The sequence below is a fragment of the Chelmon rostratus genome, chromosome 12, assembly GCF_017976325.1.
Source record: "Chelmon rostratus isolate fCheRos1 chromosome 12, fCheRos1.pri, whole genome shotgun sequence".
In the NCBI taxonomy this organism is placed as follows: Eukaryota; Metazoa; Chordata; class Actinopteri; order Chaetodontiformes; family Chaetodontidae; genus Chelmon; species Chelmon rostratus.
This window is the reverse complement of record NC_055669.1, coordinates 27,571,878-27,591,877: the sequence shown is the minus strand read 5'-3', so window position 1 is coordinate 27,591,877 and position 20,000 is coordinate 27,571,878. Positions and strand designations below refer to the sequence as shown.

The 20,000-nt window shown below is 40.8% G+C and overlaps 2 protein-coding genes across 4 annotated transcripts in view; one reads left to right on the top strand and one right to left on the bottom strand.

Annotated features, from left to right (window-relative positions):
* The window catches only part of si:dkey-181m9.8 (E3 ubiquitin-protein ligase RNF31), a 19,338-nt gene extending 11,593 nt beyond the window's left edge, over positions 1–7,745 (top strand). For 2 of the 3 annotated variants that reach the window (XM_041949249.1, XM_041949248.1), the window contains 5 exons: positions 2,206–2,319; positions 4,406–4,472; positions 4,546–4,639; positions 4,781–4,949; positions 6,390–7,745. In XM_041949249.1, coding sequence (XP_041805183.1) covers positions 2,206–2,319; positions 4,406–4,472; positions 4,546–4,639; positions 4,781–4,949; positions 6,390–6,518 — 573 coding nt within the window. In that variant the 3' untranslated portion in view covers positions 6,519–7,745. Of the gene's footprint in view, positions 1–2,205; positions 2,320–4,405; positions 4,473–4,545; positions 4,640–4,757; positions 4,950–6,389 lie in introns of those variants that run through there. The other variant, XM_041949250.1, reaches the window with a different exon arrangement.
* A 2,473-nt stretch (positions 7,746–10,218) lies between these two features.
* LOC121615076 (inositol monophosphatase 1-like) overlaps positions 10,219–20,000 on the bottom strand; it is a 10,209-nt gene continuing 427 nt past the window's right edge. Inside the window, exons 2-9 of the mRNA XM_041949244.1 lie at positions 18,868–18,946; positions 17,705–17,838; positions 17,526–17,630; positions 16,184–16,229; positions 11,391–11,499; positions 10,781–10,889; positions 10,549–10,700; positions 10,219–10,441 (exon numbers count right to left, since the gene is read on the bottom strand). Coding sequence (XP_041805178.1) covers positions 10,311–10,441; positions 10,549–10,700; positions 10,781–10,889; positions 11,391–11,499; positions 16,184–16,229; positions 17,526–17,630; positions 17,705–17,838; positions 18,868–18,930 — 849 coding nt within the window. The 5' untranslated portion in view covers positions 18,931–18,946 and the 3' untranslated portion in view covers positions 10,219–10,310. The remainder of the gene's footprint in view (positions 10,442–10,548; positions 10,701–10,780; positions 10,890–11,390; positions 11,500–16,183; positions 16,230–17,525; positions 17,631–17,704; positions 17,839–18,867; positions 18,947–20,000) is intronic.

The window sequence follows — 20,000 nt, the reverse complement described above, 5'->3', positions numbered from 1 at the left end:
ACTGTCATCTACTCTGTCACTTTCTACTCTGTTACTTTCTACTGTCATCTACTCTGTCACTTTCTACTGTCATCTACTCTGTTACTTTCTACTCTGTCATCTACTCTGTCACTTTGTACTGTCATCTACTCTGTCACTTTCTACTGTCATCTACTCTGTCACTTTCTACTGTCATCTACTCTGTTACTTTCTACTGTCATCTACTCTGTCATTTTCTACTGCCATCTACTCTGTTACTTTCTACTACCATCTACTCTGTTACTTTCTACTGTCATCTACTCTGTCACTTTCTACTCTGTTACTTTCTACTGTCATCTACTCTGTTACTTTCTACTCTGTTACTTTCTACTGTCATCTACTCTGTCATCTACTCTGTCACTTTCTACTGTCATCTACTCTGTTACTTTCTACTATCATCTACTCTGTCACTTTGTACTGTCATCTACTCTGTTACTTTCTACTGTCATCTACTCTGTTACTTTCTACTACCATCTACTCTGTTACTTTCTACTGTCATCTACTCTGTCACTTTGTACTGTCATCTACTCTGTCACTTTCTACTGTCATCTACTCTGTTACTTTCTACTACCATCTACTCTGTTACTTTCTACTGTCATCTACTCTGTTACTTTCTACTACCATCTACTCTGTTACTTTCTACTGTCATCTACTCTGTCACTTTGTACTGTCATCTACTCTGTCACTTTCTACTGTCACTTTCTACTGTCACTTTGTCACGATATAAACTTAGATTGATTTGTGATTAGTGATTTATAGCATCTTTTTTTTAACGTAGCAGATAAAAACAAACAGTGTTAAGACTTTTCTCAGTGTTTCAGACACCCCTGTTAGAAAAGTTATTTGGAATGCAAATTCACAAAAGAGATTAATATCAAAGTTATGCAGTGCCACAAGAGAGAAATGAACCGCAAATGTGAAAAAGATGTTGTATATCTGAAAGAATGAGACAAACCTTTACAACAGTAAAAAAAAATATCAATATCAAAGCCAAACTTTTAATTTCATATATTTCTCATTATACCCCACATAGGCTACATCACATCAGCCCCAGTATCCTCTAAACGGCCGTCAGAAATACTGCAGAAAGTAATTACACCAAATCCCAGAATATTGGGAGATGTAGAAATGCTCAACGAGAGAAAAGAAACAAACACAAAACAATTAATATTTCTTAACTGGAGATCCAAGTATCCACATTCAATAAAACAGTGGAGGAGAGAACTACTGACTTATTGAAGCCCAGAAAAAATCATCTACAATGTTAAAGGGCAACCAGAGAAATATGAGAGGACATGGGGCAAACTTCTCAACAATATACAGAAATAGAGGGCGGTTACAGATGAACAGGTCTTTTGTATGTCTCTATGGTGGATTGTTGGTATTAATGACAGTTTGAGAGGATGTTCTCATATGTTTCTGCGTGTTGAAAGGATGGGGGAATAAAATGAGTAAATGTGTTTTAATGAGTATGCCAAAAAAAATTATTACAAAGAAAAAAATCATCATCAACCAATAAACTTTACAAAGGACGGGGCTCAGCAGACATTCTGATTATGTGCAGATCGATCAGGTATTTGCTCATAACTCCTGATACCTGAGACAACCTGCGTTCCCTCCTTAACATTCACTCTGACAGACAAATGGAGGAACTTTGAGTATGCAGTTATTGAAAGTAAACACCTTCCCCTTTGTAAAGACTAAAACCTGTTTGTTGCTGCTTATTGTTTTTAATTTTGACCGATTGAGCTGCTTTGTTCTGTTTCTTCTTCTGTCTGTTTCTGCTTATGGCTATTTATTATTTATTATATTATTGTTGTTAATATTGAGCAAAAAGTTTGTTTACTTTTTAATTAATTTAGACATTTAGATTAAACGTAGTTTCAAGATGAGAGAGAAGAACAAGCACTTTGTTTGACAGAGACCTTGATCCTGCATTTGACCATTTGATCCAACTGTGACCATCTGAGTCGGGATTATTCTGAGCTTCATTCTGATCTTTTCAGTGATGATAACCTTCCTTCTGCATAAAGGAGTGTTACGAGTAAAGACCTTGAGCCCTCTGGTGGACTGAAATCCTTTAGACCGTTTGCCCCATTGTGGCCGGGATTAAGTCCCTGAGTGTTTGGTTTTAAATTTGTCCAAAGACTTTTAAACCATGTTTTATTTGAACTTTAATGTGTTCAGGCCTGTGGTTTCTCTGCTGACTGTGGAACCAAAGGTCTTCACGCCCACCACCCCAGAGACTGCCTTTACCACCTGAGAGACTGGAGTGTGCCACGCCTGCACCTACTGCTTCAGGTAAGAGCCCCCACCTGAAGGACTGCTGCTCTGAGAACTCAGTTGTACACAGGTAATCCTGCTGTCCTACAGAGCACACACTTCTCCTGCTTCCTCCCTGCTTTGCTTACAGTCTGTTGCTGATATCCTTGTTTTTCTCTGCCAAACGTTTTAGAAAGTGAATACTTAGAAATGACAGAGACTTAAATGAATAAAAGAAACAGAAGGCTGCCACCATGTTTTATCACTTTTGTCATTTCTCTGTACTGTGCGAACATTACCTCCAAACACCACAAGCCCTTTTTGCTGTGTCTGTGACTGGAAACCTGGAATCAGGACGGAGACAATATGACAAAATCTGTGAGCGACTGACTGGACTGACCCCCAACCACCAAGATATTCATCACTGTTTTTGCAGGAATTCTCAGAGCAAATGGCACTTAGTATAACTAAATATGACAGATTAATCCTGCATGGAGACGCTGCATGTTGCTCTGGATACTGCATGTTGCTCTGGATACTACATGTTGCTCTGGATACTACATGTTGCTCTAGATACTACTTGTTGCTGTAGATACTACATGTTGCTCTGGATACTACATGTTGCTCTGGATACTGCATGTTGCTCTGGATGCTGCATGTTGCTGTAGATACTACATGTTGCTCTGGATACTGCATGTTGCTGTTGATGCTACATGTTGCTCTGGATACTATATGTTGCTGTAGACACTACATGTTGCTCTTGATACTACATGTTGCTCTGGACACTACATGTTTCTCTGGATACTACATGTTGCTCTGGAACTACATGTTGCTGTAGACACTACATGTTGCTCTTGATACTACATGTTGCTGTAGACACTACATGTTGCGCTGGATACTACATGTTGCTCTGGATACTACATGTTGCTCTGGACACTACATGTTGCTGTAGATACTACATGTTGCTGTAGATACTACATGTTGCTCTGGACACTACATGTTGCTCTGGACACTACATGTTACACTGGATACTACATGTTGCTCTGGATACGACATGTTGCTCTGGATACGACATGTTGCTCTTTATACTACATGTTGCTCTTTATACTACATGTTGCTCTTGATACTACATGTTGCTGTTGATAATACATGTTGCTCTAGATACTCCATGTTGCTCTTGATACTACATGTTGCTCTGGACACTACATGTTGCTCTGGATACTACATGTTGCTGTAGATACTACATGTTGCTCTGGATACTACATGTTGCTCTGGACACTACATGTAGTGTCTACAGCAACATGTAGTTCCAGATACTACATGTTGCTCTGGACAATACATGTTGCTCTGGATACTACATGTTGCTCTGGATACTACATGTTGCTGTAGATAATGCATGTTGCTCTGGATACTACATGTTGCTCTTGATGCTACATGTTGCTCTGGATACTACATGTTGCTCTTGATGCTGCATGTTGCTCTTGATACTACATGTTGCTCTTGATACTACATGTTGCTCTGGATACTACATGTTGCTGTAGATACTACATTTTGCTCTAGATGCTACATGTTGCTCATGATACTACATGTTGCTCTAGATGCTACATGTTGCTTTAGATACTACATGTTGCTCATGATACTACATGTTGCTCTAGATGCTACATGTTGCTCTAGATACTACATGTTGCTCATGATACTACATGTTGCTCTAGATTTTTATATTTTATATTTTATTTTTTTATTTTTTTATTTTATTTTTTTTCATTTTTTATTTTTTTTGTTGCATGTTGGTTTATTTTATTTTATTGTAGTTATCTTAATTTTATTCACTCTTTCTAGTCTTATCTTTCTTACCATCTAACATGGGGGTTGCAATGAAAATTTCATTGACATGTGCAATGACAATAAAGAATCTTGAAGATGCTACATGTTGCTCTTGATACTACTTTGTGGTGATGCAGGACCCCAGAAGACTCAGTGGGGGCTGTGCAGCTGTCCAAAGCCACCGGCTGCTATCAGAGCCAGGGTTTGTTAGTAATGTTAGTTTGTTTACTCTGTCAGACAGAGGATTGGACCTTCAGTGAGGACAGTACTTATGAGGTGGGTTGTATTTCTTGTCTCCCAGTATTGCCGAGTGTCTCCTGCCTGGTTAGAACCAGCGAACGGCAGTTTTCCTGGCACTAGTCAGACAGGTAAGGTCTTTTTTCTGCTCGACACGTGGAATCTTTTCTCTCCCAGTTTGATTGACCTCGTGTACATTTTCAGGAACATGTTTGGTTTTGGAGCTGAGAGACGATGGCAGCAGGCGGGAGGAGCCCTGTGGACGACCTGCTCCACCTGAATACAGAGATTACTGCCAGTAAGACCACTGCAAGGAACAACCTCCCAGTACAGACTACCTGTTTGATTGCAGTCTGAATATATTGATTTAAGAGTTTACCTGTACAGGTGTGTTGGTCTCATTATCAGGTGTACAGTCTCCACCCGTCTGTTCTGACAGGTTGCACTACAAGGAGCGCTTGGTGGAGCTGATTAACCGTTGCCGTGCCGACCCGGCAGTCCTCTTCAACTCAGCAGAGATGAAGGCGGAGCTGCAACGATGGCACGTTGTCGTGCCGACCAGGAAACCAGATGAACCGGAGTCACAGTACGCACAGCGCCTTCACCTGGTCAGTGACATCATCATTATCATAAATATATCATAAAATGAGTGTGTTCGTAGCCAGGCATCCTTTATTTGTCCTTAAATGTGAAAAACTAAACCACTGAAGAACACCTTAAATTGGAGCACCATGGTAACCAAATGGCCACAACTCCTGCCAGCATAAAATGATCTTAATTAGAAAAACTCTTAATGAAAAAAATTAGAGATTATAAGGGCCCTTAATTTCCACATTAATGTGAAATATTAATAATATAATAATAATTAAAAATAGGCAAATCCATGAATGATGGGTTTAAGGAGTTATTATGGTTCCGTATACTTTCAGCTGTCATGAGTTTTTAATTTAATACTATTCAGTTTAATCAGATTTGGACAAATAAATGGAAACATGGACTTAATATCTTAAGGAGTTTTTAAAATAGATTTTCTGTATTGTTTTTTTTAAAGGGGTAAAAAACTTTGTTTGTACTATAAATGGACATTGATTTTTTAGTTCAGGGTTAATTATAGTTGAGAAGGGGTTTTCAATGAGTCTCTCTAGAGCAGGCATGTCCAAACTATTCCATAAAGGGCCGTGTGGCTGCAGGTTTTTGTTCCAACCAAGGAGGAGCACACCAGGCCAACCAATCAACATCAAGGGATCATTAGTTATCAGCTGAAGACTGAGATCAGCTGATTAATTGATTCCAGCCTGGTGTGCTCCTCCTTGGTTGGAACGAAAACCTGCAGCCACACGGCCCTTTATGGAATAGTTTGGACATGGCTGCTCTAGAGCCAGAGCTCTGAGCTACTGCAGAAACATGGCAGACTCTGGAATATCAATATAAGTATCAGGAGCACAAACACAACAATTCTTATTTTCAGGTGATTCTGAACTAAAGGAAACATAACTGTGAATATTCTGTTTCTGCCAGTTGATCCCCCAAAATCCTACATACTTAAACTTTAAGGCTAAAAAGGGGGTTTAAGGATAAGCATCCCTTGAAAATCACAGAACAGTAACATTAGATACCCCCTAATGTGCTATGCAGTGACATCATAGTTTGTTGGTAATAATTTGGCCATAATTAATAAATAATAAAATCTAAAATATAACAACATATAATTAATAAGTAGCATATATGTCATGCTTTAATTCTAAAATTAAAGCACTTTAAAGCACAGATTAAGGGACGCTAAATTGTGTAGATGATTAATTAAGAAGTACCTTTATATATATTACAGGCCTTTATTTACCCTTTAATTAGCCTCTTATATCCCATTAAAAACTCATTATGAACGGGTAAATTAATGAGCTTTCAAGGTAAAACCTAAAGAGATTCATCTTCTGAATCTGTTATCAGATTATTCTCCATTACTCGCCGACTGTTTGTTGTGTTTTTCTCGTGCCATGCCGCCTCCCTTCAGCCAATCACAGCACGGGATCCTGTCTGTGTCTTCTCAGACTCTGACCAATAGCGTTCCTCTCAGGAAGCGACGACACTCTCCACTCAAAATAAGCCACGACCTCTGCCCTCCGACCTCTGCCGTGGCTCCTGGAGCTCCGCCTACTCACCTGCTGCTGAGCGACTGACTCTGCATATTCCAGACATGGCAGCCAATGATGCATGCAGCATTCTGCATCACCATAGTAACCACTAACTTTGATTTAAAATGGGAAGTTTGAGAGACAAAAGCTGTGTCTCAGATCAGGGGCCACGTCTGAACCTAGCGTTGTTAAATGAGACAGTCTGGTCTGTGTCCAACTGTTCCTGTCGCCTAGCTACCGTCACAGCTGCAGTAGACAGTCAGGACACAGGGAGTAGGAAAGCAGCTGGAAAATGTATTTTTTACATAAATGTGTGTGTGTGTGTGTGTGTGTGTGTGTGTGTGTGTGTGTGTGTGTGTGTGTTTGTGTGTTTGTGTGTGTGTGTGCGCGCGTGCGTGTGTGCGTGTGTGCGTGTGTGTGTGTGTGTTACGACAGGCCCAAAATGACTACACTAAAAAGGTTTGTTTTTACCACTGACAGCTCCGATTGTTGTAATAAGTGTGTGACAACACGATGAAAGGATCCTGCAGAGGTGGAGCTTTGTGTTAAAGAGTAAGATCCTTTTATTTAAACAGCTGTTATATCTCTCACCAAAGCCCCCAGACTCACAGAAAGGCGCTTCAAGTAGCATTTTATAAGGTATTCCCGTGGGTTAAAACCCGGTACTTGCATTTACAAGTGTAATCCTGGATATGTTTGGGATTGCTGTGACTCATTCAGTCTTTGAATGCAGCCTGACCCCTGAATTGAGACACAGCTCCCTTGTATTTCTGACCACGCCCACATCTGCAGGTGTCATACAGGTGTTCATCTGCTGTGATCACTGATGGGGGCGTTGCCGGTCATGTTTTCCAGGCTGAACTGATGAAAACTAACCAGACGAAAACTAAAGATCGTCACCTGTCAGTGACATCATCAGTGACATCATGAGTTTGCTGAATTGGCTTCTGTTACACTGCCAGTTAAACAGACTTTAGTAGAAGAAGAAAGAAATGGTACGAACACGATCAAGCAGCCAATCAGAGATGTACACCTGAACAAGCTGAATGTTAATGAGCACTTTGAGACCTGGACCAAGCCAAGTCACTATTTCAGCCAGTGTAAGCACCAGTTAGCATGTGTTAGCCTTTGTTAGCATGTGGGTATGAGCAGGCAAATGAAAATGTTTTCTGAGAGCAGAGTTGTGTGTCAGTCGTCTGTGATGGGCGTCGAACCTTCAACCTTCTGCTTTAGTTCTTTTTGCACTTTAATTGTTTGAATAAATAATATCCTAATATACTTTTTCTTTCTCTCTTCTGTTTCCATGATAACCTGCTGATGTTAGCTGTTGCAAAACAGATAATTTGTTAAACTCAGAACACTTATATATGTGTGTGTGTGTGTGTGTGTATACACACACACACACACAGTGATTTGATGTGATTTCACTTTATCACAATATTTTTCTAAAAATTGTCATGTCCCAACATGTATACTGTTTCAACATGTCGCTGAACCACACAACAAACCAAAGCCTACAAACATAAATTACATCAGACATTATGTTGAAGTGCCTCCCTTTTAACGCTGAGGCCTATGGAGCCTGCTGACTCCATACTCCAGAACACTCTTAATAATCGAAAAATTAAAACAGATGAGCAAATCCTGCAAATAAGATGTAGCGGTGGGTGGGGAAAATTCACCTGTATCACATAAACTGAGCTCTGTAAAACTGAGTCTAACTCATCCAGCTCATATGTTGACTTTGTTCCTACAGCATTTTTAAAGCAGGTGTTTGGCAGCGTTTCATGTCACGTCCTGAAGATTATAAAGATGTCTCTCCAAACAGGCTTCTTCCCAGATGGCTTCAAAACAGCTATATTATAAAACATTACTAAAGAAACCCAACCGAGACAGTAAAGCTACAGGCCGATATCCAACCTTCCATTCATCAGTAAGATACTGAAAAAGGTTGTTTCACTTCAAATTTACGCCTTTCTGTTTCAGTCAGACTTCAGAACAGACCACAGCTCTGAAACTGCTCTGACTGAATTAATCAGTGACTCTGACTAAACTCTGGTGAAAATAAGGTCTCAGTTCTGGTCCTGTTAGACCTCAGTGCAGCGTTTGATATGACTGACTGTGATATTTTAATCAGTGGTCTTGTACAGCTGGTTGGTTGAACATTGTTCTGGGGTTGCAGGGAGCTGATTGGTCCATTACCGTTCTCATTATACATGCTGCCACTGGAGCACAATGTATGTTTCTATAGTTATGCAGATGACACACACCTGTACATCTGTGCTGAACCACATGATAGCAAGCAATAAGCAATAAATCAATCGATGAGAAATATTTTCTTGAAGTTAAACGAGGGCAGAACTGAAATCCTACTAGTCAGATCTTAAACAAAAAGAGAGATGCTGTTTAATAATCTGTAGAATTAACTCCCTGGATTAAATCTGAGGTTACAGTGTGCTGGACCTCCTGGCGCACCTCCCGTCCAGATACAGATGGCGCAGCTGGCTGGTGCTTTGAGGGGGGGTTGCTCCACTCGAAGCCGTGCTGAGTGTGTTTCGTGTCCATGTGATTTGGCCAGGGGCCTCCTGCTGGATGAGATGTGGAGCCTCTGCTAAGAGGTATGTATGTTTGTATTACCTTAAAGATAATCGCCTTTGGTAATTACTGATTATTGGTTTTGTGCCGTTTTATAGGCAGCAAATTGAGTGTGTGGCTACCACTCCCTGCACTCATCCTGCTGTTTTGGCTTGGTTCTCTCCTCATACTGGCTTTCTGGTTCGGGCATTGTTTGCTGTGGCACTTCTGTGTCCTTTTTTGGGCACTTGTTGCCGTCATGTGGCTGCCTGGGTTTGGATCTGAGGACGTCATTGTCAGTGCCACGTCCTCGGTTTCCAGAAAGAGTGGCCTCTTTCACTCCTCTTTCAAACTACACAGGACTCATGTGACCCTGATGACTCAAATGATGGTCAGGTTTGTAAATGACCCGTTCACAATGACCCAAGAAGCCTCTTGGGTGAGAGGCCATGTCTTCTAGAACCACAAGCAAGTCCAGTTGCCTTTGGAAGCACTTACATGTGGTTACTGTTGTTTAATAGTTGATTAGATTAGACAAGACTTTATTCATCTCGCATTGGAGAAATTTACTCTTACAGAAGCTCTTCAGAACACAAGGGGGGGGTACAAACAGCAAATGGAGGTGCAAATAAGAACAATAAATTACAACTGTGCAAACCACAAAAATAATTTTAAAAAATAAGGTATCCAATGTACAGTAAGTTTAAGAAAAAATAGAAAGTGTCTTCTGCTCAGCAACAGTGGATTTGGCGTAGCAGTGGATTTAGATGTTTGTAATCACCAATTCGACTGAGCTCCAGTGTGGCAGCTTAACTAACTCCTTGATTGGTGATTGTTTGGAGGTGGGGTCCCTGGAGAATGTGATAAAGAGGGGGATGATTGGCATCCTCCTAATGCTTGGCTGATGTGAAGCAGAGGGTTGTGTTCGCTGTCCTTCATAATTGTCTGTGCATTCTTATATTTGTACAGCATGACAAGACCATGACACAGGTTAGCGCCGAGCAGCCTGCAACCAGTGACATTTGGGTGTGTCCCATCAGGCTTAAAGCGGTGTTTTTGCTTGATGTAGCGTTTGTCATCACGCTAGCCCACATGAGGCAACACCTCTCATTCTGATATCACATCATCTTTAGGTAACAGGGACTAGATGTTGTGGAGATGTGTTGTCACACAAACCCAGATGTGTATTTGTTTTCATGACACACTTTATTTATCAAAAACTTTACAAACTTCACACATAAAATCTATTGTTTAATCTAGAATTCACTGTTTGATTGGTGATGGAGCGTCGTCTCTGGACGGACTGAAGGAGTCGATCTCTTTGATGATCCTCTCAGCGATGGTTCTCCTGTTGGCAGCAACGATTCTTCTGGACATCAGGTCCACCGCCCCTCCTGAACACAGATACAGGCAGACAACACAGTAAACACTTGAAAACCAGTTGACTGTCACCTGATTCTCATCATCAGCAGAGAAACTGCGGCTGTTTGAGCATCTTTACCTTCAACGTCCACCAGGACTCCTCCGGCCTCAGAGACGATCAGTGAGCCGGCAGCAACGTCCCAAATGTGGATCCCAATCTCATAATATGCTTCAACGCAACCAGACGCCACCAGACACATGTTGATTGCTGCGGTTCCTGCACCGCGTACACTGGTAACATACATATACTGTTAGTAGTACTCATGTACTGTACGATATCAGTGGCTTTACTGCTGCGTCAGTAGCATTACCCATGTACAGGAATGCAGAGGACGTTCCTCAGGCTTGAGAAGATTTTGTTGACAACTTCAGGATCTCTGCTGGATCCAAACTCTGTGGCGATGATCGACTGTTTAATGTCTTACAGAAAAAAGGACACGGGTCAAGTTCTGGTCTCTTGGTGGATCAGGGCATCATGGAGATATTGTCTTAACACAACAGGTATGTGAAGTCAGTTACAAACAGAAATCAGCTCAAACACAGTGATGTTTCAAGTTCAGATGTATTTTTTTCAGGAAGTCTCCTTGAGATTCCATGTTCTACTCTGCTTCAGAAACTCTGATTTGTCACCCGAGGAGCTCTCTGATTCCTGAGGCGCTTTGTGTATTACTGCTTCTTTACGAGGATCTAGTCTTAACGGTAAGGGGAATTTTCTTTGAATTTCGTCACTAAGAGCAACTCTTACTGAATATTGCCCCAAATCTCAATACAAGCACAAGTGTTGTCACATCTGCTCCAGACATTTTTAACACTTCTGGATTTCAGTTGTTGCCTTTGAATTCAGTTAGATTTGTTGATATTGATTCGCCCTGGTGGATTATTGACAAGTCAGTCCTTTGTGTTATGTGATTAATTACTAACCTTCCTGATCAGAAACCTGGAGTGGCTCTCCATTACAGAATGCTCCCTTCCCTCTCCTCGCTGTGAACATCTTGTCCTCAAGACAACTGTAAACCACACCAAACTCCATCTGAAGGAGGGCAGAGAGGTACAACCACGGTGGAGTGTATACATAGAAGGTCATAGTGTCGTGGGATGCAGCATATTGTTTTCAAGTGTAACAGGTGATGTACAGTGATGGTAGTTTGTACAACCCCAATTCTAAAACAACCTGTAAAACGTATACAAAGAATGCAATCATTTATAACTGATCTGTATTTACCAACAACAATTTTCTGAAGTTTTCCTGAGTCCATGTATAAATCTCCACTGAGCCTTTTGAGGATGCCCCTTTCATACTCAATCATGATACTATCACCTGTTACCAATCAACCTGTCTACCTGTTTGCTGACCTGTTTCACATTCTGTTGAGCCTCTCAACTTTTTTGGAATTGTGGATGGAAGTTCACCGAATAAGCCATAGTATAGTGGGGCAAGTATAGTGGGGCATACAATAGTAAGTCATAGTATATTAGGGCATACAATAGTAAGCCATAGTATAGTGGGGCATACAATAGTAAGCCATAGTATAGTGGGGCATACAATATTAAGTCATAGTATAGTAGGGCATACAATAGTAAGTCATAGTACAGTGGGACATACAATAGTAAGTCATAGTATAGTGGGGCATACAATAGTAAGTCATAGTACAGTGGGACATACAATAGTAAGTCATAGTATAGTGGGGCATACAATAGTAAGTCATAGTATAGTGGGGCATACAATAGTAAGTCATAGTATAGTGGGGCAAGTATAGTGGGGCATACAATAGTAAGTCATAGTATAGTGGGGCATACAATAGTAAGTCATAGTACAGTGGGACATACAAAAGTAAGTCATAGTATATTAGGGCATACAATAGTAAGTCATAGTACAGTGGGGCAAGTATAGTAGGGCATACAATAGTAAGCCATAGTATAGTGGGGCATACAATATTAAGTCATAGTATAGTAGGGCATACAATAGTAAGTCATAGTATATTAGGGCATACAATAGTAAGTCATAGTACAGTGGGGCATACAATATTAAGTCATAGTATAGTAGGGCATACAATATTAAGTCATAGTATAGTAGGGCATACAATAGTAAGTCATAGTATAGTACGGCATACAATAGTAAGTCATAGTACAGTGGGGCATACAATATTAAGTCATAGTATAGTGGGACATACAATAGTAAGTCATAGTATAGTGGGGCATACAATATTAAGTCATAGTATAGTGGGACATACAATAGTAAGTCATAGTACAGTGGGGCATACAATATTAAGTCATAGTATAGTGGGACATACAATAGTAAGTCATAGTACAGTGGGACATACAATAGTAAGTCATAGTATAGTGGGGCATACAATAGTAAGTCATAGTATAGTGGGGCATACAATATTAAGTCATAGTATAGTGGGACATACAATAGTAAGTCATAGTACAGTGGGGCATACAATATTAAGTCATAGTATAGTGGGACATACAATAGTAAGTCATAGTACAGTGGGACATACAATAGTAAGTCATAGTATAGTGGGGCATACAATAGTAAGTCATAGTATAGTGGGGCAAGTATAGTGGGGCATACAATAGCAAGTCATAGTACAGTGGGACATACAAAAGTAAGTCATTGTATATTAGGGCATACAATAGTAAGTCATAGTACAGTGGGGCATACAATATTAAGTCATAGTATAGTAGGGCATACAATAGTAAGTCATAGTATATTAGAGCATACAATAGTAAGCCATAGTATAGTGGGGCATACAATAGTAAGTCATAGTATATTAGGGCATACAATAGTAAGTCATAGTACAGTGGGGCAAGTATAGTAGGGCATACAATAGTAAGCCATAGTATAGTGGGGCATACAATAGTAAGTCATAGTACAGTGGGACATACAATAGTAAGTCATAGTATATTAGGGCATACAATAGTAAGTCATAGTACAGTGGGGCAAGTATAGTAGGGCATACAATAGTAAGCCATAGTATAGTGGGGCATACAATATTAAGTCATAGTACAGTGGGGCATACAATAGTAAGTCATAGTACAGTGGGACATACAATAGTAAGTCATAGTACAGTGGGGCATACAATAGTAAGTCATAGTATAGTGGGGCATACAATAGTAAGTCATGGTATCGCATGTGACAAAAATGTGATAGTGTGGTAGATTACAGTTGGTTTGTAGGTCATAGAACAGCTAGTCATAGTACAGTATGTCACAGTATCGTAAGTCATATGGTAGTATATTATAGTAGTAGTATAGCTAGCATTGTATACAGGTCATAGTATAGTAGGACATGATATCATAGGTCAATTGATTACAGCTGCAGCTCCTATATTACTATACTACCATTATTATTAGATCAATAGTGCTGTATTATGTTCATATACTATCTGCTATTAATATGTAAATACATCACATACATAAATACATCATAAGTATATACTATGCCATATGTACTTGATATAGCTATACATATATTAGAGCTGTCAATACTGTGATCTCTCTCTCTAGTATAGGTCATAGTGTAGCGTGTCATAAAATATGTCATAGTGAATTCTAATTCAATTCGAAGTACTTTATTAATCCATTAGGAACTTCATTTGTGCAGAGCATGAGCACAACACAATATACCACGCATGACAAAATGACATCCGAAAGTAGGTCGAGAAGTTAGCAGAGCACCATACATGACTAAGCAATACACATTTAAAGAGTATGTTGCAAATTTAGGAAGGCAGGTAGCCCGGTCCACACTGTCTCGGAACCAGTTCTCAACAGTTGTCCAAGTTCTGGGTAACCCATAAGTATAGTATAGTATAGCACAGGCCTTCTCAAAGTCTGGACCTCGGTCCAGATCCACGCTGAACAACAGGTCAATCCGGACCCAGCCTGTATCATCAGCTGGTGGCCCACAGGTCACATCTAGCCCACAGAATATGACTGACTTCTAAAAATGTGCTCATCTAATGTCACTCACACATGGAAGAGGTCCAGTCAGTCCTGAGAGTGACTGATGATGAACTTACCGACTCCTGGCAGTGAGCCGAAAACTCTGTATTTAGTTTCTGTTGTAACTTGTTGTACTGAGTGTCGAACTGAGTAGTTTTGTTTCTCTGCTTCCTGACATCATGGAGAGTTTTTTAGTTGTTTTATTTTGAGAGGAGAATGCATTCTTTCATTCTGTGAATGAATAAGTAATAAGTTTGAGAACCCCTGGTCTAGTATCTCATAGTATAGTCATACTATATTAGGTCAGTGTTTAGCATATCATACTATAGGAGGTCATAGTATAAATACAGTCCTACCAAGTTGTAGTATAGTGAGGTATATATAGAAAACTATTTTGTAGTCTAATGTTTTTTAGTATAGCATTGCACAGTATAGCAGGTCATCTGATATTATTCCACAGAGCTGGGGAGTAGTTAGTTACATGTTATGGCAGTACGTAACTAATTCACAAAATACATGTAATTGTAAATTGAATACAACCAGTCACTACAATATATAATTCATTTTGTTGCTTGCAGTCAAGGGTAGAATGGCTTCATTTAGATGTTGTCTGATAAGTGTACCACACTCCTGGCCCATATTCTGAATTTGTATCTCAATTCTCTGAGGTTTTATCAAGTTTAGTCTTTAAAACAGATAAAGTAATTATTGTAGTTGATTTTAATATTGATCTAGATGTCGATGATGATAGCCCTACCACTGTGTTTATTTCATTATTAGACTCGACTTCACAAAATCCTCTTTACCAGACCATCATTTAAAAACTTTTTATGAATTCCTGTTAAGGGACCACATGCCATTAGGCAATGATTTCTACACTAGAGGTCTATCTGATGCCGGATTCCGACATCTGTGCTGCAGCTGTATACCCCCAACCTGCAAATTAAAGGGAACATCAAGGAAACATCAGCAAACTTGAAAGGAAATGGTGTTCCCCCAGTATGAAAGCTTACAGTGAGGGCTGGCTCAGGCTTGCTCTGGACCAGCCCGTAGTGAGGCTGCTACAGGCTTAGACTGCCAAGGGATTTCCCATGATGCACTGAGCTCCTCTCTCTCTATCTGTACACCTTCATGTCCCATTAATGCATGTTGCTAACTTATTTCTTCTTTGTGCTTTCACAGGATATTATATTGCATATTGTTGTTATTATGTACATATACTATGATATATTAATATATGCATGTACTATCATACAAATACTATAAACCTATACTTTTATATGCTATTTGATGATTAGTCATATTATTATTATAGCTGTTATTATTTCTGTCATTGCATTTCTGTCTCTGTCTGTCTGTCTGGGTGTATACAGACAGACAGACCCCCCCCCCCCCATCCACACACAGTCTGGTTCTGCTCAAGGCTTTTGTCCATTAAAAAGAGGTTTTCATAGGAAAGGAGGAGTCATAGTACAGTCAGCCGCAGTATTGTTGGAGATGTGGGATAATTGTGTTTGTATACTGTGATTGGTACTTTGTGCTCTTTTAATGTGAAATACTTTCACTTTTATTATTCTACCTTCCTGTCCAGGGACTACGGAAGCAAACAGCAATTTGCTAAAAGCCTCTGCGTTACATCTGTCCTTGTTTTATATAGTTAATTTAAAGGTTAATGTTCTTTGTGCATTGTCCCTGTTTAAGTACGAAACATAGTATAGTACCTCATATCATCAGTATATACATGACGTGGACTGTAGTGAACTCACCTGCTTGTTGACACAGAATCCAATGGAAACAGCAACAAAAGGAAATCTGTTAAGAGACATTAAAGTTATAATTGAAAGTTAATAAAGGTCACTGTGTGTTTTTAATTATTAATACTTATTTCTGTTTGGGGTGTTATTGAGACTGTAGTTATACTGTCTGTAATACGTGTGGAGTATCAGACCACCAGGGACCCTTTGAATGTCATGGTTCAGATTAAAGGTGAAGGTAGAAAAGTCCAAACATGGGAAAACCAAAACTATCTGATAATAGACAAACTGTCAGAGGGAAGAGGGGCAACGTGTTGTAATCTATGTGAACTGACCCTTTAAACGGGAGGCAGCATCACTCCTTTTTCTGTAACGTTGAGTAAAATCAGCATCTCAGGTGATCTCAGAGCACTTTTCATACAGAGCAGACACTGTTCATGTACAGAGACCCAACAATTCCTACTATGATCATAGTGGTGAAGGAAAACTTCCTTTTTACAGGCAGAAACCTGTTAGTTGGTGGGCAGCCATCAGAGAGGGAGGGGCCCAGACAGGACGAGGAGAAAAGAGCACATACTGCAGCACAAAGCAAGTTCCACATAGAGATGTAAAATAATTAGTATCGTAATGGTACTGGTCATAGTAATAATACTAATACTATTACTGGGCAGAAACATGGGGGCAGTTGGTGTGTTGGCAGATCCAGAAACTAAAAGGAGAGACAAGGTGTGGAGCAGGGATTCGATCCAGAGCGTCACAGTTATAATCGATTATCGGTGCATCTTGATGGGTTCATTTCTATCATTGGTCTAGTTTTTCCTCACTGTCTGACTGACTTCTTTGGTTAGTTAGACACAACTTGCAGGGAGTCTTCGCCTCCTTCGAACAGTCACCCGGCCTCCCTGGTTTCCCGGCTGCTCGGGGCTGCCCAGGGACGGCTGCAGGGGCCTGGTCTATCTACAGCTAACGACTTCCATGGCGCAGAGCCGGCTTCCAATTCAAGCCCCACCTCCAGCGCAGCAAAGGAGACAGAGGAATAACCACACATCTGACCGCCTGAGCTAATGTAGCTAGCACGACACACGAGGGAGTAACGACAGTGGGACGAGAGGGAGCCACGGCTGCTCGAGCAGAACTAATCTAAGTCTAAATGAATCGTGGGTAATCATAACGAATGGAGAATGAACCAAATTACTGCAGCAAAAATAGCCGACCGGTAACACAGAATGTCCCAAACATGTGATCAGGTGATCATCGCCACATGATGATCAGATGATCACGTGATCATCGCCACATGATGATCACGTGATCACGTCGCTGTGCTTCAATGAACACGTAGAAAAAAAAAACTCACGCATGAACAAAGTTGGTGGTCCCGTCGATGGGGTCGATGATCCAGGTGGGACTGTCAGTCAGGACACAAGCTTCACCTGCAGCCACAGACTCCTCCCCTATGAATCTAACACACACAGAAACACACACATAAACACAAACACACACACACACACACACATGCACAGCTTCTTACTGTACCTGTGAGTGGGGAATTTCTCCTTCACTGATTGGATGATGAGTTGCTCCACCTTCTGGTCGGTTTGTGTCACCAAATCAACAGACGAACTCTTTGTCATCACCTTCCTGTCGTCCAGCAGAGCCTCACGCACCACCTGATCAATACACGTGATCAATACACCTGTTCAATGCAGCGACCAGTTCACCTGATCAATACATTTGAGCAATGCTGTCAATCAATACACACGGCCAATTGTGTGTTATGTGTTACTGTGCATGTGTGTGTGTGTGTAACTGTGTGTGTAATTGTGTGTTACTGTGTGTGTTACTGCGTGTGTGTAACTGTGTGTGTTACTGCGTGTGTGTTACTGTGTGTGTTACTGCGTGTGTGTTACTGTGTGTGTTACTGTGTGTAACTGTGTGTTACTGCGTGTGTGTGTGTGTGTGTGTTTAAATCAGTTCTTTCCAGGCAGCACTTTGAGACAGTAATCCACGCCTTTGTGACCACTAGGCTGGATGACTGTAACGCACTTTATGTGGGGGTTAGTGGTTCCTCCATCGGCTGTCTTCAGATGGTGCAAAACGCTGCTGCACGTCTTTTAACTGGGACACGCAAACGTGAGCACATTTCTCCCATTTTAGCCTCACTACACTGGCTGCCAATACCTTTAAGGATACATTTTAAAATTCTTTTATTTACTTTTAAATCCCTCAATGGCCTCGCCCCGCCCTACCTCTCTGAGCTGCTGCAGCGTTATTCACCCCCCCGCTCTCTCAGGTCAGCTGATCAGCTGCTCCTGAGTGTACCAAAAACCAGGCGCAAGCTCAGAGGTGACCGTGCTTTGCTGTAGCAGAACGATCTGCCTCTCCATATCAGACAGGCCTCCTCTCTGTCTGTTTTTAAATCCCATCTTTTCTCCCTGGCTTTTGACACTTTGACATTATTTTATTCCATTTTTTTATTCATTGTTTTATTGTTATTTATTTTATTGTGTTGCTGTATTTTATTTCTTTTATTCTGTTTTTATTTATTTTGTCTGTACAGCACTTTGGTCCACCTTGGTTGTTTTTTAAAGTGCTTTATAAATAAAGTTGGATTGGATTGGTTACTGTGTGTGTGTAACTGTGCATGTGTGTGTGTGTGTGTGTGTGTGTGTGTGTGTGTGTGTGTTACTCTCTCTGACCTCCCCGGCTCTGCGTGCGGCGGCGACAGCGTGGTCCATGGCGTTCTGCCAGAGGTCGGCCATGTTGGAGAAGCAGCTCCTTATAAAGAGAGATTAAACAGAAGAAGAAGAAACTTTGATCTCTGATGTGCTCCAGCAGCTCTAACAACGTACCAGAAACACCTGACAGGTGTGTCACAGCTCCACCTGATTGGACAGACAGGACTTTAGCATTCCTGAAGAGAAGGTGAGAATAACTCTCCACCGATCAGCTCATCATCACACTGATCACTAGATATGACAGATTAACTAGACCTGAACATTCAGATCAGCAGAAAGCTCTGGAGCCGCTCCCCAGCAGGTGGCGCTCTGGACTTGGTGATAAAAACAAGGTTAAACACTGACGAGGTTTCAGTGTCAATATGGAAAATAACTCTGGATTAAATCTGAGGTGAGCGTCTTGGTGTTCTCCTGGATTCAGATCTCAGATTTAAGTTCCACCTTTAATAATCAATCGATGCTGAACAGCTGATTCATGCCTTTATTTCATGATGACTCCATGACTGCAGCACATTATTCACTGAGAGACTTCAGCTCATTCAAAGCTCTGCAGCTCCACTATGAACCAGAACCAACACCGGTCCAGTTTCAGCTGCTGTGCACTGGTTTCCAGTAACATTCAGGAGTGATTTAAGGCCCTCCTCCTTGTATGCAAAGCCCTTCATGGACTTGGATCCAGAACAGTGAGATCAGCTGCTGCTGGTTTGTTGCAGGTTTCCAGCAGCTGACAGAAAATCAGGGCTGCAGCTTTTGTCACTGACTCAAAGCTCTGGAACAAACTGCCTGCAGAAATCAGGAAGCAGCTCGCTGAATGCTTTCAACTGAACTCTTCACTAAGTGTGACCTTCTGACACACACCTGAACGTCTGACACCTTCTCACTGCCGCTCTTCTGATTGTTGTATTTTACTTGATTTTATGCATTCTGTGTAATCTATTTTTAGCATCATCATCATTATTATTACTGTTATTACTGTTCTTCACTTTCTATCCGGTTTTCTGTTCTTGTGCACGTGGAGCTGCACGGTGAACGTTTTTGCTTCATTTCAGAGCTAAACATTAGAAGTAAATATAAACATTAGAAGCCGACCTGTC